The sequence below is a fragment of the Nymphaea colorata genome, chromosome 7 (assembly GCF_008831285.2).
Source record: "Nymphaea colorata isolate Beijing-Zhang1983 chromosome 7, ASM883128v2, whole genome shotgun sequence".
Taxonomy (NCBI): domain Eukaryota; kingdom Viridiplantae; phylum Streptophyta; class Magnoliopsida; order Nymphaeales; family Nymphaeaceae; genus Nymphaea; species Nymphaea colorata.
Window position 1 is genome coordinate 5,631,237 of NC_045144.1, and position 25,260 is coordinate 5,656,496.

The following is a 25,260-nucleotide window of genomic DNA, read 5'->3' on the forward strand; positions in this document are numbered from 1 at the left end:
AACAAATTACAAAACAGTAGAAACCATATAATATGTGGCGACATAATTAAGTTCACTGGATCATTTCCAAGTGAAATTAACTTTTTTTTCTCTCTTCACGTCAATCAACAAACCATGGATTCAATTTGGTAGTCGATTCATAAGTTCCACATGCCATTTCCTAAAAAAAAAAAAATCAAATATTTTTGCGGATTTACTATCGATTCAACAACTAAAGCGCTGAATTGGACAATTCACTCAATTGACAGCTTAGCAGATAATTCCAAAACCGATTTTTGTAAAAGTGGTTTATGGATTTCTTCCTTCTTTTATGGTTAATTGAATTAGTCCAAATATTCTGACTATTTCAATTATCCAAATCCCAATCGTTTCGATCAAACTGACAAGGAAATTGAATAATTTCGGGGTTCTCCTTGTCCCAGGTTCGATTTGCCAAGTCAAAGTCAAGAGGATGGATTGGTGTGAAAGTGTGAATCGCATTTTCTCTCTCTAGAAGCGAATTTTATGTCGGTGGCTCTGACTGCCATCTTGTCGCGTCAGTTGTACGCGTCTTCCATCGTGGATTCATCACAAGAGAAAACCAAACAGAAAAAGAAAGAGATGGAAGCTGTTTCTCACTTTGGATTGTAACCGAGTCCTATTATTGGCAAACGAATTAAACAGATAAAATTGATAAGAAGAAGGAGAGAAACGAGTGATGGGTACATCTGAATTTTCTTCCTTTCTGATTTTTCTGTTGGTACAGAAAATATTGTTGTTGTTCATGCATGTGGGGAGTGGGCAGGAAAGAAAGAGGAGCATTTTCATCCTCTCTGCTGTCATTTCCAATGTCCAGGCACGCCCCTCCGACGTTTAAGGCCGGCCTCTTCCTCTATTTCTCTCTCTAGAAGCTCTTTGTTAATCCTGTTGAACCTTTTCTCCTTGGATCATACCCCGAAACCGCCGCTCTCTCTCTTTCCCTCTCTCTTCCTCCTCCCCTCCTCTCCCCTCGCCCCTTCAAAACAAGCCCAACCTTCCCCTTGTTCTTGATGCAGTGAGGGAAGAATTCCGAGTGCCCGCCGTTCGCCGGAGGGATTCCCTCCTGCATCCTGCCATTCCACCTCTCTTTTTCCCCAGTCATCCTCCATCTCCTCCCTCCTTCCTTCCTTTCCCGCCGCTCCACCGGTTGCCCTCCGTCAAGCGAATCAGATACCACCACCATCGTCTCACCTCAGGTTCCTCTCTCGATTTCTCTGTACATTTTTTTATGGATGCCTGTCTGCGCATTCTTAAAATGGGCTTGATTGTTCTTAATTTTGGTTCTTAAATGACAGGCGAAAACCAAATGCATCATTTTTTCTTCTGATTATATCGTTAGTTTTGGTTTGTCAATGGCCTTCTATTCCTTTTCAAGCATCAAAAGACTGTGTTTCGTTTTTGGCGCCAAAATTTGTTTGGTCATTTCGAAGCTCTTCCTGCAAAGTTTGTGCATATGTGCGAAGATATTTTGTATTTTCGTTACAAATTGTAATAAGAAGAAAAAAAAAATGTTAGGAGATGGCTTCTATATGTTATATCAATGGTACTTAGGAGTGTTTATAGCATGCTGTTTATATGATTGGAACCCGTTGGAGAATGCCGGCAACGGAATATCGTTTGTGATGGCCGGAAATATAAACGTGGCAGACCATAAATTTCCGTGGCCTTAATACTCATGACCATATTTTTAGCATTCTATAAACTCGATCAAACCTGCCCAACTCATGCATACAACTCGATATCTTCGTCAAGATCTTTTCTTTAATTTAATAGAAGTTCATGGTATGATGAGGAATTGAAATCAATCAGACGGTTAAAATTTTGAAATCTGTACCATTAGTAATGGTTTATAATCTTGCAACAGTTTCTGATGCTTTAGTGAAAGTTTCATGATGCTTTAGTGATATCCGGCTGTCAATTGATTTCAATTTTCCATGATATAACTTACCACCATAAACTTTAAAAGAAAAAAGTGACTTAGAGATTAGCATATAAATGTGCTTCAAATATAGATCTACACATCGAAATGTGCCAAAATTTTGTTTATGATGCACTAAACAAATGCCATTTTATTGTTATATACATATAATTATTCGGTAAACAGTGTTGATCTATTACATCCTATCCAGAAACCGTATATGCATGCGAATCCATTGAACTAACTCATTCGATCACAAAAATTCAATTCTCCGGCCAACTCTTGATTGACCCGACCTGGTCGATCCATTCATGACTTGGTGGAGCTCCGTTCCTACGGAGCCAAACATAATTTTTGTCTACGTTCAAGGCCGGTATTGAGGCAACCTGGGCAGGTCATGGTGGGCGAGGTACGATTTGGCTCACCGGGTTTGCGAACAGTGCTAGTGCCAATTTATTAGACCGATACCATCAACCACCACCAGGAGGGCAATCTCTGCGGGCGTTTGTTAGTTCTGCATCAAGCAAGCATTTTGGTTGGCTCGGTTGCTGGAAAACTTGTTAAAATTTTCCTTACCATAAAACGAGTTGGGAACTTCTTTGATTTGAATATTGAAGCATTTGGTTGCTTAGTTTGTCGAATTCTGAGTTAGGATTATAGCTAAATTCGTTAATACCCACTCCCCGTCCTCACTGTACTGATCTACTTCAGAACATTTCCGACCTGAATTATTATCGGCCGTTGAAGAAGGTAAAAAAAAATGATTAGCCCTTTCTCCAAGTTTTTCAAACCCTTGAGTTTCAATCTTAGCCATGTTTACAGTTACCCGATTCTATCTGTTGCAGAGCTTTATATGCTCATTGCCACTTATCTTTCTAGAACTCTTGCTCATGTTCTTCCTCGGTTCATGCTTATGTCACTCAATCATGTTACATGGTTGCATGTGCAGATCAAGACGTCTCTCATACGCTGTGAATTTTTGGAGTCCGGAGTATACCAACAGAAGCCCTTGAAAGAATTTTCCTCGTGAACTGCAAACGGGCATCTCAAAGGCCGGATTTCCACGATGGGCGGTTGTGTGTCGACATCAGCCAAAAGGAAACCCAGAACTCGGAAGTACTTCATCAGGTCCAGAAATTGCCGTCGAAAAGTTACTCCCTCAATCCCCGATGCTCCTAAACCACGCGTCAGTGATGCCATGAACCCTCTAACAGAATTTGCACTTAGCGAATTTGTACAAATGGACTTTGAGAAAAATGAAGCTGCTCATGGTAGAACAGAGGTTTCGAACCTGACCCTCCACCTCACTCAGCTAGAGTGGCACAGTGGCCAACTAGATGCTAGTGGTAATTTTCAACCTCACCGGTGGTTCTTTCTCTTCTTCTTTGTTGCATTATGTTTCAATTATTTGCTTCCATACTGTACATCATTTTCACAAGTTCTATAAACGTTTCCACTCTTGGAATTTTGTTACTGAACTGTTTTTCCATGTATGGGTATGCACGTGTTGGAATGACGATGGTACTGCCTATAATGTTTTAAGGATTTGATATTCCCGCATCCTTGGCTGCTGTGCTGTTACTAAATTTTGTTGCATTTGGTAGAGAGAGAGAGCAGTGACTATATATATATATATATATCTGTGTGTGTTTGTGTGTGGCGGACATCTATGTCCAATGGATGTTGCACTCTGGTCTGCCGAATTTTAGTCAAGTGATTCAATTTCTGGTACGAATACCACCTGTGGTCTGCGTATAGCAAAGTAAGTAGGAGGAGGAGGAGGAGGAAAACATACCTGGTCACCGGTAACTACGGTCATCCATGTTACTAAACGACCTTTGCATGCATGTTCACTTTAACAGAAGATTCAGAATTTTACTAAATATATGGTCTGTAATTTCTTTCAATGTTAGATTGACTTTATGTTAATCAACGGTTTGGATTTGTTGTTACTATGGGTTCATCTTCATCTGATCAGTAAAAAGCTTGAAGAACTAACCTTTTTGAACATGTGGTTCTAGTGGTCTGCCAAGAGGAAGCATGGTTTGACAGTGTCAGTATTCTTGGGTCTGAATCTGATGATGACTTCAGCAGCGTTCATGGAGGTTAGAAAACCAAACTTTGTGAATATCGTTTAGAATAAAGAATAATCAGTAGCATTTTCTATATCTGATTTTCATATTTTATTGCAGATTGTTTTCCTATCATAACTGGCAGCCTAGGTGCTCAAGTCCTGCCGTACGATAGCACCGCATGCCTAGTAGATGCCATCTGTAAAATTGAGGATTTTTCAGATGCAGTTATTAGTGCACAGGACTATGAGTTTGGACAATTAGGAACGGATGAAGCCAAGCCCAAAAGTTCTAGATTCGAAGCTACTGTGAAAAGAAAAAAAACACCTGAGGAAACCCATGGAAACCTTAACCTTCTAAGGGAAGATGTGCTCAACACAGAAGAGAAGGTTTATGACCAACAGTTGAAACCAAAGCCACTCTCTTGCCTACCAAGACTAGTCCCGACAGTCAGCTTTAATGATAAAACTCTACCGCTAAGTCCTGGCCCACCATCTCAGATGAGAAAATCTGCTGTTATTAGATTATCTTTCAAAAGGCTGTCCAATGGAACTGAGGCAACAAAAATATGTAAGTCATCATCATGCCCTTGAGAACTTATGTCTCTTGTCATCTAATTTGCATTTTGCATTCAATTCATTTTGTTTTAATTTGCCTATGTAGAAGAAAGAAGTTTTGTTTTCCCTTCCGAAACCAAATTGGAAAAATAAGTGAACAATTTAAAAAAATATTGGCATTGCCCCTTACCCCTGAGATCACCTTATATATCCAATTGTCAAGATTGCTGTACTTCATCTAGAAGAAAGTCTAGTAGATTTGCATCCATCTCACATTTTTCTCTGCATTTTTCTATAACTAACATGTTTTCACAGGCACCTCAAAGCGATTCTTATATCGTCCCAGAGCAGGAATTCAGATTCCACGGTCACTTGGAGAGAAGCTAACACAGGGTTGCTGGGCTCATCTCGATCCATCTGTCTTTAAACTTCGAAGTGAAAATTATTTCAGGTTGGCAGTTGTCCTTGTGGACCACCCCATGATTTGTTGCCATTATGTGGGCTTCATTTGGGAAGTGCAACTAGGAATTGTCCTGAAACTGTGCTTGGTCTTGTTGACTGTCTTTTCAGGAAACTTTGTGTATAGACTGTTTTTTGCTGGACTGTTAATGGATTTACAATTTTCTGCCTGCAGAGACAAGAGAAAGAGCAACGCCCCAAACTATGCACCATTTACCCCAATTGGAGTAGACCTGTTTGTCTCTTCACATAAGATAAATCACATTGCTCAGTATCTTGAGCTCCCTTCAACTAAACCTGTTGATAAGATGCCTTCTCTCTTAATCGTTAACATTCAGGTGCTTTTTATTTTCAGAATCCTCTGCATAATGGAATAGATCCATATCAGCAAGAAATATTTTTGTTCTGATTCGCCTTTTTCTTTGTACTTCTTTTGTGGCAGCTCCCTACGTATCCAGCAGCAATGTTTCTTGGTGACAGTGATGGTGAAGGGATGAGCCTTGTTTTATATTTCAAAATATCTGACACCTTTGATAAAGACATTTCACCTCATTTTCAGGAAAGCATAAAGGTATGTCCAGTTTACAGTAAGTGACAGTGTAAGTCTTAAGCTGGACATGTTTCTTAGTTGACTTTCAAGTCGCCACATGCAGAAACTAATAGATGATGAAACTGAGAGGATCAAAGGCTTCCCAGTAGACTCTCTGGTATCATTTCGGGAGCGGCTGAAGATCATGGCCCAGGTTGTAAATCCAGATGAGCTTCACTTAAGTGCTGCTGAGAGAAAGCTTGTGCATGCTTACAATGACAAACCAGTGCTTTCACGTCCTCAGCATAACTTCTATAAGGTAAAAGCAGTTGAGTCCTTATGCTGTTGCCATCTTTTCCCCTGTTCATGTATTAAACTTTGGAGTCTTCACTCAAGCTGCCTATGCAACCTATAAGAGATGCAGGGTTAGATTACAATGAGGATAAGCTTACTGATATAATACACTACAAAAATGATGAGAAAAGGACAACACAAAGACATATCTTAAGATGTCTACACACACACACACACGAGAGAGAGAGAGAGAGAGAGAGAGAGCTTGTGCAGGAAAAACAGTTGCTCAAGCATCATATGACTTATAATATCATATATTTTAAGTCTTTTGACTTTAAGTGTACGACAACCATGTTAAAGAACAAATTACATGAAAAATGGCATCGAGTCCTCCCAGATTGTAGAAGACCAACAAATTATGAATATTTCAATGGAAGCTTTGAAGAGCACAATAGATGACAATTGGCCTTGAGTCCTGACAAACTGTAGACCAAATTATGCACTTCAGTTCAATGGAAGATATTTTACAAATTTTGCAGCTGAATAGTCTTCAGTTCAACGTGTTGCAGTTCCCTTGGGGTAAAATTTCAATCTCAATTTGTATCTAGCAAATAACCTCACTCTATGCATTTCATTTGGTATCTCAATCTCAATTTGCATCTAGCAAATAACCTCACTATGTCCATTTCATTTAGTCTTTTCATGTATCAAATGAGACAAATGTTATCCTTACTACAGTTCTACCATGGGAATTGTAATAGATGCTTTTGTCAGCATAGTGAATTACCATCATCATTTATGTATTTGTGTTTGTACACAGTGAGAATATTCCTTGATTCTTGCATGTTTGTCAGATATCAAATTATTTTATAGGTAGCATTCGTTTAGTATGAAACTAAGCAGGAACTGGAAAGCACTAATATTTGTTTATTCATATTTAGTTATTAAATCTTCCATACACCTGGAACTTGCATTCCTTGCTGTAAAGCTAATGGCGTGGAAGGTTTGTCTTGATTCATGGGGCAACTTGGTTTCTGCACTGGGGAATTTTTTTTTTGTTTCTTCTGTAAATCAGGCCTGAACTTAATGATAGAAACACTTCAAGAGTCACACTCTTGAAGATACCAGCCACTCCAAGAAATCACACAAGGAGAAACCTCAAACTAGAGGTGAAAAACTTGTATTCAATCTCAAATAATACACAAAATCAGGCCTTCAAGCCCGTGCTAAGCAAGGGACCCAAGTCCCTTATTTATAGAAGAAAGAAAGAGAAAAAAGAGCTAGCTATTGGGCAGCTTCAACAGCTAGATTCCTAGCCGTTGGGAGCAGCCAACAGTTAGTTCCCTTTGCTAAAATAAAAATAAAAAAAATACAGAAAAATACACGAAAAAATAAAAGGAAAATAAATACAAAAAGGCCTATGCATACATACTTGTATTTATATATACAAATCATACATCTAGGAGTTTAAGATGTATGATAGTACATATAAAAACATGTATGCATACTTACATTACAGCTAATCCTTAAATTCTAACAGCTTCAGCTTTCTGTCATATCCAAAGAAAGCTTCACATCTTATCTATGATTGTCTTTATTGTGAATTTTCAAATCAATTTTCTTGGAAAACTCAGGGTTCTGTATGAAGTGAAGAGGATATTTATTGTGTCTTCCAGACCTATTTGGTAGAGAACGGTAGTTGCGTTGGTTGCTTGTCTGTGCATTTAGATTTCTGATGACATTTGTTTAACAGCAAAGTAAATTCGTTTATTTGCTCATGCTCTTTTTGTGATGTCCTACAGGGCTGGAATTACTTTGAGATAGATCTAGACATACATCGTTTCAGTTATATATCGAGAAAAGGATTGGAAGCTTTTCGTGAGCGCCTCCAATATGGCATACTTGATCTGGGGTTGACCATTCAGGTAGTTTCTTCAGCTGCTATGATTGCTTATCACAAGGTTTTCCACCTTTCTATCTGAACTTATGCGGCTGCCTTTTTCCTTTCCTGACTCTTGTACGTGGATAGTGAAAAGTAGTTGACCTTACTGCTGGGAGGCAGCCATTTTTGTCCTAAAGGAAGCTGTTTTTGCCCTTTCTAATTTCTTTCTATGTCAAGGGCATTTTAATCATTTCAGGCATCTGAACGTTTTCATATGTTTGAGGCCAAACGCGTAACCTGCTTCGATGTGATGAGCTCCCCAAGGTGAGTAGGCCCTAAAGGAGGGGAGCCACGGCAGGGGCCCTCAAACATCTACATATAAGCTGGTCTCTAGCTATGCAAAATAGTGAGATTAGTACCCTGACCTCTCATGGGTTTTGAATTTTGACTGCTTTAGTGAAAGCCGAAGCCCTACCTGCTGTCCTGAACCCCTCATTGGCCATACCTGGCAGCCCTCATTTAGGTCCATGCTCTCTAGACTTCTCTATTACCTATTTGTCCATTTTGGAACTTCCCAATAGTTCATGAAAGATTGCGTCAAGCATGTGGTAACTTTTAGAAACCATGAGAACATTCTGTACTAAGCTACTAGCTAAACAGCTAAGGGATTCCTGGAACCAATTCGGCATATTTACCTGCATAAGACCAGGCTTTTGTTAGATTTTGGGCAAAACTGCATGAGTTTTCAATATTAGAGTGCTGCGCTAGGACTCAGCTACTCAATCTGGAATCACAGATTGTCTTACTTGTTTGAGCCCAAGCTAGGACATATGGTTTCAGGCTGATTGTCGACATTCAGGCTTTTGAGTTGCTGGAAATTTACTTTGAGTATCCATTGGAAGGCACGACTGTCGATTGAAAATCACTTGTTTTGCAGGCACAGAAGCCAGAGGAACTCCCGGAGCAAGTCCTCTGCTGTGTGAGACTCAACAAGATCGACTTTGTTAATCGTGGCCAGATACCCACGCTTGTGACCCTAGATGATGATGAATTTGCGAAAGACAACTTCTAAGAGCACAGCACATCCACGTTGGCTGCTGAACTAGAACTGGTGGGGACATGCAGCAACCACCCATCATGGGCAGTTCTACCAGCATTCAAGTTTGTGTGCAATTCTGTGAAGAGAGGCAACGTGGTTCTTTAGCTTCTCTTGCCATTAAATGGACCAGTCATTCCCATTTGCTCCCTCCAGCCATTACTGTTCTTATTCTTTGTCACGAGCAGATCCAACAATACTTGGCCTTTTTTCTTTTTCCAAAGTCCCTATACATATAATCCGTTCTTCACCACTCTGTCAAAATCTGTTCAACATCCTGCTGTTGTATATTTTTCTTTCTATTCTTATTCTTTAAGACGATGTCACGTGTACTGTAAATACTGAGAAAAAAAAGGTTAAAAAGAAGCCCTCGGTTTAACACCCGAGGTGTGTTCCATTCGTAAGGAATTGAAGGCAAATTTTAGTTAGCTGCTTGGCTCGCTTGAAACTGTGTCCAGGGATACGGTTCCCTGAGACCCGCATGTATGATGTGATGTTATGGACATGACAATCGTCTTCATAATAGGTTCAATGAAGTGTTTACAAAGAAATAGGAGATCAGTGAAGATGGTTACATTTGAATGGATTTGATCCCTTTAGATCCAAATGTATAAATCTGGATCTCACTATTTAAAATAATAAACTTTTATATGAAATTTTAAAAGAATAATTTTAACCTTCTAGTGAAAATAAACTAAAATAATAAATTTTCTTTTGTACAGACGCAGCAGTTAGGTGGACATGCATGGGAAGACAGAAAAAACATATAAAGCAAATCTAGCTTTTTAAAGGCAATACTAGTTTTTTGTACTTCTAACACAAAAGGTACTACTTGTTGTAAAACAAATTGAATGACAAGTGTAGAACATCTATTGTTAGTTAGGTTATTATAAATTGAAACCTGAGTCTCTTCTTCTTTGCTTTAGTGACGTAAGGGTGAAAGCTAAAGAAAATTTACGGGACCACCCAAAGAAGTTGGCGGGGCATTGAAGTGGTTGTTGAATGAAAAAGATTTTAATTCAGGGTGAGAATCGAAAAAAAAAAATGCAAGTTTATAAGCAACTGAAAAAGATTACAAGTTCGGCTCTATCACTGCTATATATAATGGAGTTCGCTACAAGCTTTTTGCTATCATCCTGGTAGCTATCTGTTTTTCTAGCTGATGGCGCAAAAGAATATACTGCATGATCAGCCTGTAGATTAATTGTAAAGCACATTTGGAGATACAAGGTAAACTTTCAGATACATACATACATATATATCTATATGTATATATATATATATATATATATATATATATATACACACACATTGGAAAATCTAATTGTGATTTTGACTTTCCTAGATCACCCAACCATTTAGTCAGGGTCAAAAGATTTAAGAGGATGGATATGTAAGAAAAAACAAAGAAAAAAATGTGATGGTATTTTTGTCATCTAAAATTTGTTCACACTTTTTTTCTTTTTTTTTTTTTCAATTTACATCAGACAGACAAACGTAATTAAATAACTAAATAACTAAGTGACTCTAGATAACAAAAGTCATTATTCACTCATTCTTCACTCATTCTGTGTATATACACATGTAGATGCTAGACAGATAAAAAAAATCCTCTAGCTTTTCATTACTGGATATTATGCATTGAGTGGTGTATTTCAGTATGATGTGGCCATGATTGTTTAGTTAGAGTCGTTCAATCCAACATGGATAAAAGAAATGAAAGAAGTAGGACATGACAACATGCCTATATCTTCGACTCCCATTTGTAGGACAATGCATTCTGCGCAGTTGGATGCATATTCATACCGTCACAAAACCAAAACTACAAAATTGGCTGTGAATAATCAGTTTCCATGCTTTTGAATTCAAAAACTGGGAACATTCTTCCGGAAACTAGAAACTTGCGGCAGTAGAAAGAAATCATGATACACGTTGCAGTGTTATTGTTACGCAGAAGAACCAGAGGCATGCTATTGCCATTGAATCATCTCGCTAAAGCAAAAGTGCGTGTATTGAACTGCTTCATAATGCATTATTATTCATGCAAGATGAACTCCAAACAAAGCTTCTCAGGTGGGTCATAGTGTTAAAATTAAACAGAATTTAATTCATGCTCCACAATCCGTCCGAACTGAGAGTCGATCAAAGATTTAGGATTTCATTTTTGTTTTTTACACCATTTGCACTCAAGAACCAGCTGCATTTTCATTTTGTTCAACAGTTATAAATTTTGAATCATGAAAACGGTTCCATCTTCACTGATCTGCTATTTCTTTATCCAAACACTCCATTTGATGGGGTCCATTTGAAAGACAGACATGGATTTTTTCAGTCACTCTATCTCGTTCTCTCTCGCCGGGAATCGCAGAGGTCGCCGATCTTGGGATCGGTGTCTGCGGCTTACTCGGGGGGCCTCCGGCGAACAGATCCATCGCTTTCTCTGAGGCAGACGGCCCCGACCATCGTCCCCATCCACGGCCTGTCTCTTGGTTGTCCGTGTGTCTTTCGGTCGTGGTTCATCGCACTGTGACGGGTTTGTTTCTTCTTTCATTTTCTTGGTTTAGTCTGTGGATGTTGAAGAGTTATTGCATAGTTAATTTGCCATTCGAATTTATTGGGCGAGTATAAGAGTGATTTTACATGCTAAAGATAAAAATTACGATGCCTTTACCGCATTTTCTCTGAGCTTGATTGGTTTTATTTGTCTTCCAAGTTCTAACTCTTTCTTGTTGCCCCGTTGCTTCTTTCTCGACATAGTTATCAGTTTTTCTGCTTGATTACGTTTCCCACTGTCTGCCCCTTTCCCTACTCGTTTGGGTCTGCACAAAGAGAGGACGGAAAACTGGGAATCTGGCTGGTGGCGCCAGTTCTACTGTTTTCTTCTTTTAAGTGATTTTATATATCCTTACCAAAATTTAATGATAATAATGGAAGAAGCAACTAAAAAATCAAAATATTGCAAAAGATAGATATAGAGCCATAACACACTCTTGGAATCAACTTGTTCCACAATGAAGAGATCAACTTGTTGGCATACATAGAGTCTAACAATTTGATTTTGGGAAACGAATTCACCAAAACCAAAGCATTAATTATCAAGCTAAGCCTGAATCATAGATGATATTTATGGCAATCTTCTGCATGATCAGAAGCCCCTTTTCCATCCATGATACAAAGCAATCTCATGTCATCTAAGATGCAGCAAGTCTCGGGTCAGGGCGCGCTACTAGGTCACTATCAGATTAGAAGTTGTGTCAATGATGGTGGATTCACAGGATCACATACTCACAAAGCTTGTGAATTTCCTTCTCCATGGTTCATTTTCTAATATTTATACTCGGTTATTGTGCTATACTTGCTTTATTTTTTTTGGGTGAGCGGGCGTAATCCACTGCCCAGCTGAGAGTGTGAACATCCCTTCATTTTCTTGCATCTAGGGTATCGATGAAGTCTATATCAAGGTGATTTGGAACAGGAGACCTCGAATTATATTGTCGCTGCAACGTACTTGAATCTAATTGTTTACAAGAACTTCAGTTAATAAAATGAATTAAAATTAGTTTCCTAAAAAAGAAGATGTATAACAGTGGGGCACAAGCAAACTGTATACATGTACAAAGTAGGTCTGGCTTCAATAAAATGCAAAACGTGAGGTCAAGAAATATAAACATCTCTTTTCACACTTGCAAAGAACATTGATGTTTGATTTTTTATTTTCAATCTCATTAACTCGTCCAATGTGATGGCAATCCCTTTGAATCACAAGCGATAGTGTAATCCACTAAGTTTTTGCATTATTTGTAAGCAAATAAGTAAAAAGAAAAGAAAAAAATATATCTAATGTAATTTACAAAGATAAAGCTATGTCTTGGAGCATAGCTCAAACAGGGGGAGCTTGAGGGAGATGCATTATGTGGTGCATCTCTGATTCTACTCGTTAGGGAAGCATGATGAGATCTCACTATCTAACATCGATACAGCTCTAGACCCTAGAGGCAAGAAAATGAAGGGATGTGTGGCCCGACCCAACACTTCGTGCATCTTAGATGACATGAGATTGCTTTGTATCATGGATGGAATAAGGGCTTCTGATCATGTAGAAGATGTACTTATTGTACACATAAATATCATCTATGATTTAGGCTTAGCTTGATAATTAATGCCTTGATTTTGGTGGATTCTTTTCCCAAAATCAAATTGTTAGACTCTATATGCATGCCAACAAGTTGATCTCTCGGTTGTGGAACAAGTTGATTCCAAGAAGTTGATCTCTCCAAGTGTGTTATGTCTCTATGTCTATCTTTTGCAATATTTTGATTTTTTAGTTGCTTCTTTCATTATTATCATTAGATTTTGGTAAGGATATATAACCAATGCAATCGGGGCCATATTTTCCTCCGATGATGAGGAGTTGACGAGGGATTAAGGAGACAAAGATAGACCTCAAGAAGGAACAAATTATCTTTTCGCACAAATCCTGAGGCAGCACCAAGCTCTTCTCAAATCAACCGATTGAGGAGGCTTCTCTTGCTCAATGCAAAACAGACAGTTTCTACAACACTTCCACAAAGTGACTCGCTTGATGTATCACAGGCATACTGTTACAGTTTAGGGTTCGAATCAGGAATTGGGTCTGTATCTGGTTTATTGGACTGATCGAGAAGATCACTATAAATAAAGGAATTGTGGGCATCATTAAGGTTATCGATGAATTGAGGTCTTCTTCTCTAGTGAGGGGGTGGCTCTAACGGGGTTAGGGCAGTGTGCGTGTGTGAGTTTGGGGTTCTCTCTTGTAAGGGTTGGTAGTTAGCAGGTGGCTGCTAACAATGGTATCAGAGCCAGAGAGCAGTGGAAGGCGCATGATGAAGAACATCCATGGACGCCTTCAGCCATGGGACGACATTCCTGAAGGCTGCATACTCCTGCAATTAGGAGCAGAGGTTTATGGTGTGCCAAGCCCTGATTCTTGGAGACCTGATAAGCCTAAAAGAGTATGAAGAATACATCAGCAATCTCACAAGTTTGGGGTTGTGGCTATGATGGGAGTTCTTTCTCTGTTTGGGTGAAGAAGGCTATCGAGAGCTATGTCGCCCGGAGGGAGTTCGATCTTGGCCGATTTGGCCACGAGCAGAGCCATCCCAGCGGGAGATGGAGGATGATTCGAGAGACTGGATAATGAACATTGGTGGTTAGGCATCAAACCAGAAGGAGAAGGAAGTCAATTGCAGTTTCTACGACCAAGCTGGGCATCTCCTAAGCACAAAGCCCCAACTGGAGACAAGGCAACAATTGATCCACCAGATATTGAGGCAATTAGAAGAACATGAGCAGAACTGGCGGAAAGAAGAATGCAGCAAGGACCTTGAGCAACAATACTGCAGGGGTGGAGAAGGAATTGAGGAAGACGATGCGCAGAATTTAACAGGAATGGAGATGGCAGACCATGGAGTTGCTACCACAAGACAAGAGGAGTTGGGTTCTAGCGAGAAGAAACGAATACAAAAGGGACTGGCATCAGATCGTTCCATTCCTATTAGGAGGTGCAAACATGATGACATCAGAGTGGGGGGTAGGAGGTCGGTAAGGTGGCCTAAGAAACCCCTGTGGAGTAGAATCATGGCAGCAACAAGAGAGTATGAGGGAGATGCCTTTGGCGATGGTGGAAGCTTTGCCACCAACTGAAAATTTCAGGTACGCTTCTTCATTTTCCTTCAAACATGATGGAGTTCTTTACAAGCTAGTGCAGCCACCTTCAACCAGATTAGGCCTTCTGGGATGGGAGATGAAGGAGGCACCTGGTGAGAAACTGGAAAGAGAGATTAGGATAATTCCAGTGGGGACGCTAGGGGTTTGGGTTGCCAGAGAACAAGTAGCATCACATATCGCCATGACTGCCCTAGATCCTGCCGTGAACCCTTCATCTGCATTCTTCCATGGTGAGGGTTATCAAGTCGACATTCCCATGGTGCCCTTGATATCCTTCGAGTGGACACGGAAGCTGCAGATGGTTAAGGGAAGAGCAACCCAAGCTATTAAACTGCTTTTATTTGGACCGCTAACATTGTCATGTTGTCCAACCTCATTTACGTTGGTGAAAGCTGCAGTAGATGCAGGGGAAGTCTCGGCAGAAAATGATATTGACGAGCATTATCTCACCAGACGGCTAGAAAGGTTTAACCCTCCATGTGTTCTTCTGCAGCTAAGGACACTTGCATAACCCTTTTGTAAAGGTAGATGACTCATGAGACTTCTTGCTTTGTCGATTCTCCCTGGAAAGACGCTTCAACAATAGAGACGAAAGGTCGACCATGATTAGTAAAGGGATAGCAAGTTCACTGACATCTCCGTCTGATCATATAAATATAAAGCTTGATGAGGAGTGCTATATGTGTTGCATTTTACATTGTCAACCCACACGTAGCAACTCATGTTTTTTACGTGAAGGGGAGACCATTCTTTAACACAAATTTTAAAGATATTCGGCAGAGATTTCTCCAATTGCTAGAACTTTTTACAGACACATTACCTGAGCATGCCAAGAAGGAAGGGTACCTGCGCTTGCTTGATTATCATGAGAAAAATATATTAGAGCTCAACTTGAAGGAGATGGAGACTACTCTTGTCTTGCAAACATCTAAGGAGGCAGCCACCTCAGAAATTATAGAAATGGTGAAGCAGCATGCAGGAAATTTTGTGTTTCAAGTTTCACTTATAATTCAACAGACCACTGGTGGACAGCGGACTGACCATAGCAAGGTTAAGGCACTTGTTTATCATTTTAATGCACGAACCCAAATTCTAAGGTTAGTGCAGGAGTCTGGAATTTCCCTTGAATGAAGAAGTTGTATGAAGTATGGAGGAATTCTGTATACCGACCACCACAACAACACGTCTAGGGTGATGCATGCTGCGATGCAAGCTAATCGTGGTCTAGAGAATGTTCGAGCTACTCCCATGCCGATGCCAAATATCTGTTACTCTGTAGGCATGCCCAATCCTAAATAGGCATTTGCTAAGTCAAGGTCACTCTGTCTGAATGGCAACTTAAAGAAGGTGACAGTGGGGTGCAAGGAGATGACACCACCACAGAATTAGAACCTTGGCGAGATTCATGGGAGACAATTTTGGTTCTACCAAATAATTCCAGCCTATACTTGGCTCTTCGGGTTTTTGCTAACAAGGTGAAGACAGCAGTTGGTCACGTCACAATGGAAGGAGTCGCATCGTGGATTGAGGGGCTCAGCTAAGAATTGAAACCAATGAATGGGGAGCATCCAAATCAACCCATCCTAGTGGAATCCCTGAGCAAGATGCTTGGGGTCTCCTTCCACGCACCATTCAATCCCAAGAAAGGTGCATTATCCTTCCAAGACCGCAGGTTAAAAACAAGGTTCATTTGCCCACTTTATGCCATACAACTGGTTCTGTATTGGGAAGGCTTGAGGGGCCTTGTCAACGGCGATTGCCCAGCTCTTCAGCTACTTCTCTGCTGCAAGCGGTCGCATCTCTAAGGGCTATCACTTCCCTATTGAAGTTATATGTTCATTCAGAAGATAGGCTGGTTACTTCAGCGGTTGAGTTTTGGTGGAGTTACACCTGGAATGTAATCACATTGCTGCCCCCTACAACGGACACTGAAGAAGCAGAGGTTCGGTGTCCTGCACATGAAGTCCTGCCTGATGCTCTGGAGGCGCTAACTGTTACATTTCGTCCTAGAGACGTTCACATATTAAAGATGAATAGCAATCCTACAGAAACGAGAATCATATGGGATTCTTTAAAGAACAGTTTCTTGACTGTATCAATGAGCTTATTGCAGTAGGAATGCTAGCTTGCAGTCAGCAAGTTGTTTTGATTCACTGGAAGTGGTGCAACTTCCTTCACTCACTCCCACCAGCAAAGCCGGCTGCTGATGAAGCAATTACGTATATCTGACATTTTTGGACATGCCTAATTCCCATTGTTTTGTCATGCTTGGTAACAGGTTAGTCCAGAATGACCAAATTCCTCTCCTCTCTGCTAGCCAGAGCCGGTCTGAGTCCCCTTTCGAGCAGCCAGGCAGGCATCTGTCTGTAGTCCTGTGTGGAAGGGCTCTTGACCTCTTGTTCAGTAGAGCAAAGGTCCACGGGTGAGAATATGCTGATGACTCCCAAGAGCTTTTATCAATGGAGTCGTTTGATGTCAAAAAGGTCCCAAGTGTTTGGTTGTTACTGATTCAAGCGGTACGAGTTGAGATTTGAATGCCGCAAGGCAGTTCAGTTCCTATCTACTGGGTGTTAAATAAGAGAGCATCGTAGACCATGTTCATGAGAGTAATGTCAAAAGATAACTAGGAACATTACAAATTGAAATTTTGACACAGCTCTTTGACTAGGTAGATGAGTAATAAAAACAATTAATATGTTGTGATGAGACAACTGGTCTACTATGGCCTGGAAATGCCTGCCCACCAATGAACCTCAAGAAGAAAACAAAAACCAGGCTTCATTGAACCCAAAAAACATTCTACTACGAAATAAACCAAAAAGGTAGAATGAGGAATCACATTATAAATATACGAAAATACATTTGCTGCATCGGCATAAACTACTGTAATGGAGATACAATAGCCTAAGATTGAAGAAAGGAATTAAAACATGTCCACCAGAAATAGTATTCAGCTTTAGATTACATGAATATGCTCCCTCATGCGAATGTCCTAGAAAATAACATGTCGAAACTTTCACAAGAATTTCGTATGCCAGTATGGCATACATAACCTGCTTAGTTACTAAGCTGTTCTTTAGCAAAAGTTTAAGCATAATTTCAACATATAATGTTTTAAAGTAACATATCTTTCATAACTTGGCATTTGTATCATAAATATTTTCAAAGTTTCCCTGTTTTAGATTGTCATATGTGAATGAATTAAATCATTGCGTCACCTAAATACAAACTTACACAGTAAATATTTTTAATTGCTTAACACACACACACACACATATATATAACACACACATATATATATATATATATATATAAGATGTCATTTTCCACCAATTTTAAGCAATGGAAAAATTAAGAAATGAGAGTTTTCAACTTTCGTAAAAAAATATCTATATCAATTCAAATAGCTATTAAAATGTGAAAAAAAGAAAACTTATACAACGTAAAAAATATATTACAGGCATCGAAAAAGTATGGTGTAAGTCACAGGATTCTTTTAATTTACTGCCGCACCCGAGTCGCATCGAGTCGGGTGCGCACCGGACATGAGTGTGGCCCCGACACACATTCGAGTCCAATTAAAATGTCTTATTACTAAATTACTTTCATAATATATGTTGTTCTGATTCAATACAATTATTCAAATATGTTATATACATTAATAAATAAATTATAATAACAATATATGCATGCTTATTCTGTTATATATATAATAAATTTAAAAAAAAAAAGAAAATATCTTCACCGCACTCTGATCGGTGACATAGAGTATGGTCAAAGGCACGATATTTTTTATTTATTGATGCCATTGGAGAGTAGAACAGAAGCGTCGCTTTAATGGTTCTACAGCCCGGTTATTACTTAACCAGGGGATTGAAAAAAGACGAACGGCATTGAACACCTGGTCTGGTCCGATTAATCTCTTTTTTCTGTGCGTGGTATTTTTAGCAAGTCATTCTTTTGGCATAGCTGTTCCTATACCGTGCATAGTTAATCCTCATTTAATCGTTCGCCCAAAAAGAAAGACAAAAGGAAAAGAAAAGCGTTCTAAAAGAAGACAAAAGGAAAAGAAAAGCGTTCTAAAAGAAGATATAGATTGATCACCTTTGAACTCTTCATAGTTCATAGTAATACTTCCTGTGTTCAACACCCAGGAACTGCATAGTAAAGAACTGATATCTGTAACACGAAAAGATGCCTGAAACATGAAGGCGAAGCAAGCCAGGTGCTACCATGTTTAGTTTCAGGTATGTTACTTTCGAACATATTTTTTTTCTTTATGTATCATAAATTTAAGTGCTCGTAGGTTCTTATTGGAGACCACCAACAATCATCATACAGTAACATGGCCACTTCATATGCCATCAATACAAATCAGGTTGCAGAAGGACGACAGGGAAGTCATCCACTCACTTGGTTAACGTATCAAAATCGAAGACACTGCCAGTCTTCTTTACCAGGCGCTCAGCAAACTCTTAATTTCAACTGACGCGAATTCCACAGAAGCAAAAAAGGAAAAAGTAACCGACGCAAACCAAAATTGGAAATGGTTACACTATGTTAGATCCTACGCAATCAGGTTGAATCAATCTCATGGACTCTTTAGGTACAGCAACAAGTGTATGTGTGGTGCTAAAGAGGAAAAGAACAGGAAAAGAAGGACAGTGGACAACAGAAACCTGTAATAAAATTCTAAATGTAGATTCTATACCACGTCAATTAAACATAATATTGTGAAGGAGAATGAAATGGCAAAGAAAAATGAGAAAGAAGTGAAAGGCAATCTACATTGTGCAGTCAGCGACATTGTCAAACAGCAGCACGTGTGTACCCTCATAAATTCCCTTTCCCTTCCAGGAGCAACAAGTCGAAGGGGAGAAAATAACATCTCAAGTTTGACATGTTGTCGGACACCATCACACAATGCCTTGCAGTTCTCTTGCATGGCTGAGTGTCTGATCCATGAGGTGCAAAGAAGGGATCTCCTTGCAAGATGTTATTTCCTTCGCCTTCTGGAAAAACACACGGCCATTTCTTACCTCCCAATCGGGATGCTCCTGCACAAAAACCGGAGCAGCATAATGTTAGCAATCGAAATCCGTCATTGATCAAATATCAGGAGATAAAACAGATTGGTCTACCTTTTATCCAAGAGATAAAATGCGAGCAACATCAAGTGTTTGACGGATTTCAGCTTGGTGCACATACACCAAGGAGAATAACAAGAGAACCATAGATGGAGAGAAAATCCCTGATGAGTGGACATGATCAAACGATACTAGGGAAGCGTAGCTAGCATGAAACAAGATCAAAATATACCACCCCCACATGGATACTTGAATTTTATTCCAGTTTTGCAACCCTTTCTTTGCTAATGGCTACCCTCTTGGCAACCTGATCCATGTCATACAGGCAAAAATAGTTGACATAACGTCCATTGATTTGGTTAGTGGCAAGTTTCCTAAAAGCAGTAAATACTAAATAAGAACCTAAAGAATTAAAAATTGCATGTGAAACGTAAGGCAGAGGAAGCGATGGGGTTATGCCTCAGTAACAGGGTCACAAGCAGGAAAAGATAATGTTGGACTAGTGGACCTTAACACACAAGTTGACATCCTATGTTCTTCCGAGATTTTCTGTTGTACCAACCAAGATGCAATCTTACCAACCCACCACTCTTAAGATAAGGGCCAATGATGCAGTAATGAGAAGGGTTAGCTATAATCCCCATGGAAGAATGCAACGGAAGCAAGAGCAAGGAAAATAACAACCCCAACTAGGTAGTTTTCTGATCATCATACGGTGGTAGTTCTCCGTTTGAAGCTCCAATGGAATGTCCTTGGTGATACCAACTACTGTAAGACACCAACTGCAGGTTCAAACAACTAAGGAAGCTAATTAATCCAGGCCAGGTTCAAATCGTGTACAACTCATCTGAGATCCAAACAAACCCAACTTATTTAGATAAATCTGCACTTAGCCTCAACATCGGTAAAGTGAAGAAACTCATACATGAAAGAAAAAGGCAAAATAATGGTTAACTTTGTACCTCAGTAATATATTCTAAGAGTTCTTGTTCAGAAGAGAACATCAAGATCTGTTTAGCATCAGCAATGGTCAAGTAATCATAGGCTTTTTCACTGCAACCTGCTATTTCATCACTGCAGGGAAAATATCACAATTGAAAGTGAATACCTGTGCTAACAAGGTCTGTTATTTTATTCTCAACATCAAACATAGCCTAAAAGGTAAAGGAGGCACTACCGGACTGTCTTTTCAAGGAGATCCATGTAGTAGACGTAGGTGCTATGTGGAACAGTTTGCCTAGCACTTAGCACACGATTGTAGGCTCCTTCCATAAAAGCTGCTTGAGCTCTAGAGCATGCTTAATACAAGGATTCTCCAATGCACTAGCAGGAAGAAGCTCCAGTTCAGTGTGAAATTCTGCTATTCTATTCTGAACCAGAAGCCTTAGAAGATTTAGGCCCAAGATTTGATACTCCTGAGGTGATGGAGGAATAAGGCCACTGCAGCACAAGTGTTGAATTGTCAAGGAGAATAACAAGGCAAACAAAGAAAATACTGTCAAGCACAATTTGGAAAAGCAAATAATATGCATCCATCTTTCTCTTCATCATCAAATCAGATGACTTCAAAGGAGGACACCGACACATGAAGACATCCAAAAGAATCAGGTCTGCAGTTAAATCCAACATCAGCCAATGTTGAGAGTGGAAGTTCAAAAGGATCACGGGGCAGTCTTTCAAAGATATATCAGGATCCATGAGGAACAGAACAAATGCCATCTACGGTTTTTTTTCGTTTTAATATATAAATATCAGGGCATCCTGACATATCAGAACATGCATTCCCCATAACACAGAATCTGGATTGATATGAATGTCAGTGTTGAGTACATATATGAAATGCCAGACATAGGCAAGCCACAAATACTGGATAAATGGCCATACATGTGAAGAGCTCCCTTGACATCGCTTTGAGGATGGGCTTAAGCCTTAAGGCCTTCCGACGGAAGGAGGTTAAGATTTCAAAACAGAAGGGGTTGTGTCTCGTAATCATAATCTGGAAAAGGTTTGCCAAATATGCACACCCCCCACAGACAGAGCTATGCAGTGGCTGCCGAAGAATAGGCAGTTTCAATATTGCTTTGCAAAATTGACTAAATTGTTGGGAACAGACATGGACCATGTTTTCTATCAAAAAATATGGTTTTTGTATCTTGAAACTCATCTTATTGTCGAGTTAACAAATCTCATAGATCAATGCCTTCAATTTCTAGCTTTCATGCAATAGATCCACTCCGCAAAAACAGGACATGCTAACCATATCATTGATACAATTAAAAGAAAAACCAGCACAAGCAAAACAATCATGTCATATTATTCAATTGATCAAAGGTCTTATGGCAACGCATTTCACGTTGACCATGTACAAAGCGTCACTTAGCCAAAAGGCCTACACGTATGATCAGAAAGAATTACCTCCTCCCTTCACCCAAAAAAGAAAAAAAAGAATACATCTGACAATCGTCCAAGAAGCCAATAAACTAATATGATTGAACAAGGCGTGGAGAAGGAGACACAAATTAAAAGAAAAAAGGGTTAGCGAAAGATTTTTTATTTGAAAAAGGAACGAGAAGAAAAAATCTAAAACTCATAATTCATACTATCATCATCATAACCCAAGTGGGAGAGACCAAGGGTGCAGGCATCATAGAAAGAGCTCCCAATGTCGATCTGACCGTTAAGGCCACCGGTGGTGAAGCCGAGATTGGGGTTGGCCTGTTTGGACATTGGCAAACACGAGGGGATGCAATCATCAGTATTAAAATCGGAGAGATCAATGGTGTAGGCATCATCTTCTTCGCTGGAGAAGGAGCTCCCGATGTCGATCTGGCTGTTAAGGCCACCGGTGGTGAAGCCATGATCGAAGTTGGCCGGTTCGAACATTGGCAAGTACATTGGGTTGCCATCATTAGCCTTAAACCCATAGCCACTAGTACTGATAAAGGAAGAGGCTAGATGCTCGAAAGCAGGGGGAGGAGGAGGGGGAAGGGCAGTCAATCCGGCATCAAATCCAATGCGGGTGTTACTAGGCATCCTGAGCATGAGCTCCTCGTCGAGCCCCGTTAGCGTCGATTTCAACTCCTCCATGGCCGGAAGCAGGTCGTCCAGTAGGTCGCGGTCGAGGTTGTTCATGTCTGCATCCCAGCCGTCGATCGCCTGCTCATTGCATGTCTTGTCCTGCAGACGTTTGCTCTCCTTCTCGACCTGCTGGAAGAGTCCGTCGTGCTGCTGGTTGATCTCACGCATGGTGCTGGATTGGTGGGTCGCAGGGTCCGCATCCGACGTCCGCGGGCTGGGGAGGGAAGAAGACGGAGACGACACATTGAGAAAGCGGTGGACAACGGAGTGCACGGAGGGGCTGCCGAATGAGTAGGATTTTCCGGCGGGGGAGAAGACAATCACGGCAATCTCAGCACCGCATAGGATGGACAGCTCGCTGGCCTTCTTCATGAGGCCGTTCCGACGCTTCGAGAAGCACACGTGACGCTTGTCTTTGTCCTCAATCTTCTTTATTTCAATCTTTCGACGTCCCATTCTCCGACTCGGACCCTTATTCACCATAATGGAATGATCTGTTGATAATGAAGGACGACAAATACAACCTGTTAATCTGCAGAAGGGACTAAGAAGGAGAAGAGGAAGGGACGACGGGTGATTGATCATCGCCGCCGGCCGCTCTAAGTCGGATGCAAGGAAAGCGTGGGGTCCGTCCTGAGACGACCCTGCCCTCTTTCAAAAACGAAGGAACTACTGGGGGTCGCCTTCGTCCGTGGCCGACGCAACCTACCCAGATAGAGAAAGACAGAGAGAGGGACGTCCGTGGCCGATGCAACCTACCCAGAGACAGAGAGACGGAGAAAGGGAGAGAGACTCACCTGAGGGAGCTTGGAGACGGCCTCGAGGAAGGACGGGAAGGTGGAGAGAGCGCAGAGAAGGGAAGGAGAGAGAAGACAGCAGAGAGACTCTGCCCGTCTTCTTGAAAGAAATGGCGCGTTCGATGTTAATAGCGCCCCTTTTTGAAAAATGGCGCGCTGCCCGTTGGACGTTAACATCTGCGCTTTCAAGAAAGTTGGACTTACCTGAATTTCTTTTCACACGATTGCGGAGTTATCGTTACAGTTGAGAGCAATCCATATACGTCAAAAGAAATGGAAGATATTTTGGTAATTATTTGAAACAAATTGTTGTGTTAATCTTTTTCGATTTTTTTGTCTTAACAAAAAGTTTTCTGTTTTTAATTAACTGAGAGTATTTTCTTCATTGGCCATGTTGGTCGATGAAAATTTCATACACCAGTATAACGTACATAAGCAGCTTCATTACTATGTTGTTTTTAACAAAATTCCAAGCATAATTTCAACACATAATATTTTAAATTTACATATACTTCATAAAGTGGGGTATGTATCAAAGTTTCCCTGTTTCACATTGTCGTTTGTGAGTGAGTTACATCATTTGCGTTACAAACTTACACATTAAGTATGTCTATTGGTTAATAGAGAATCTAATTTACCAATGGGGCACAAAATGCTATGGTTCTTACATATGGCTTATTAATAGCTATTAAAATGTTAAAAAAACCTATACAAAGTAAAATATATTAGAAAAAAGTATTAAAATGTACGATATATTTGTTTTTTAGCATTGTTTTTCAAAATATTGTGATTTTTCCACTTTTTTAAATTTTTTCGTTTTCTTATATTATTTTCTCAAAAGAATATGTCGCATCGTGTTGGACATATGCATACAAGAACATACTATTTGGGTCAAAAAAACAATAGCAAGCGTTGTCCATTAGTTTCAAGTCTACATCAATTCACTTTAGTAAAACCCAACAAAGACTGCTTGTCGCCATTATTACTAGACCAATTTTTTTTTTTTATGGGGTACTAATTGGGGCAGTGATCCGGGTCTTGTGGGGTGGGGTTGACACTGGACAAGTCCACCCTCATAAATTCACTAAAAATAATTTTAAAGTTGGTTCTATCTGGACATGGGCATCAAGCTGGCCCAGCCCAACCCGACCCAATAAGAGTTGGGCCCAAGTCGGCCTAATGCCCAAAAACTGAGCTTGGGCCTACCCTGCCCAGTTCGATTAAAATAAAATAATATTTTTTAGATATAAAATAAAATCTTTGAATATAAAATATATTTTTAATAATAAAATATATATTATTATTAAATAAAATAATAAAAATTAAAAAAATTGTTAATTGGCCGAATCAAGCCCCATCGAGCAAACCCGATATATTAACAGGCCAACGCAGGCTGACCCGATATATGGGTTTTCATTGGCCCACCAGCTCAAGCAGCTAATGCTACATCTCTGGTAGTGATCCAACATAGGTCCTGAAGGTAATTTAAATATGCTTGACTAAGAATTTAGATATAAAGATTGGAGTCCTGGCAACCCATGTATGTTTCGGTATAAATTATAATGAAAGCAGCTTATTGTCCAAGGATGCCAATGGATTTGATTGGAATCAAATGTACCATTTGCCATATTTTATTTAACCGATGTTCATGTGTTTAATACGAATTCATATTCAAATATGAATCATATCTAATTTTTAAGCTCACAATCTGAATCCAATAAAAATTTTTGGCTTTTATATTCACATCTGAATTAGACCCAAGTCCAA

At 39.9% G+C, this 25,260-nt stretch overlaps 2 protein-coding genes and 1 pseudogene across 2 annotated transcripts; 1 reads left to right on the forward strand and 2 right to left on the reverse strand.

Annotated features, from left to right (window-relative positions):
• The first annotated feature begins 723 nt into the window (after positions 1-723).
• On the forward strand, positions 724-9,253 carry LOC116257408 (uncharacterized). Its single transcript, XM_031634129.2, has 10 exons — positions 724-1,214; positions 2,886-3,282; positions 3,958-4,041; positions 4,129-4,578; positions 4,881-5,016; positions 5,200-5,362; positions 5,467-5,595; positions 5,678-5,872; positions 7,650-7,772; positions 8,667-9,253. The coding sequence occupies exons 2-10, from the start codon at positions 3,003-3,005 to the stop codon at positions 8,799-8,801; spliced, it is 1,695 nt and encodes a 564-aa protein (XP_031489989.1). The 5' UTR covers positions 724-1,214; positions 2,886-3,002; the 3' UTR covers positions 8,802-9,253.
• A 10,194-nt stretch (positions 9,254-19,447) lies between these two features.
• LOC116257689 (26S proteasome non-ATPase regulatory subunit 8 homolog A-like) lies at positions 19,448-21,337 on the reverse strand (annotated as a pseudogene).
• An 861-nt stretch (positions 21,338-22,198) lies between these two features.
• On the reverse strand, positions 22,199-23,152 carry LOC116257690 (MADS-box protein FLOWERING LOCUS C-like). Its single transcript, XM_031634644.1, has one exon. It carries the CDS (start codon positions 23,150-23,152, stop codon positions 22,199-22,201), a length of 954 nt encoding a protein of 317 aa, XP_031490504.1.
• Between the last annotated feature and the right edge of the window lie 2,108 nt (positions 23,153-25,260).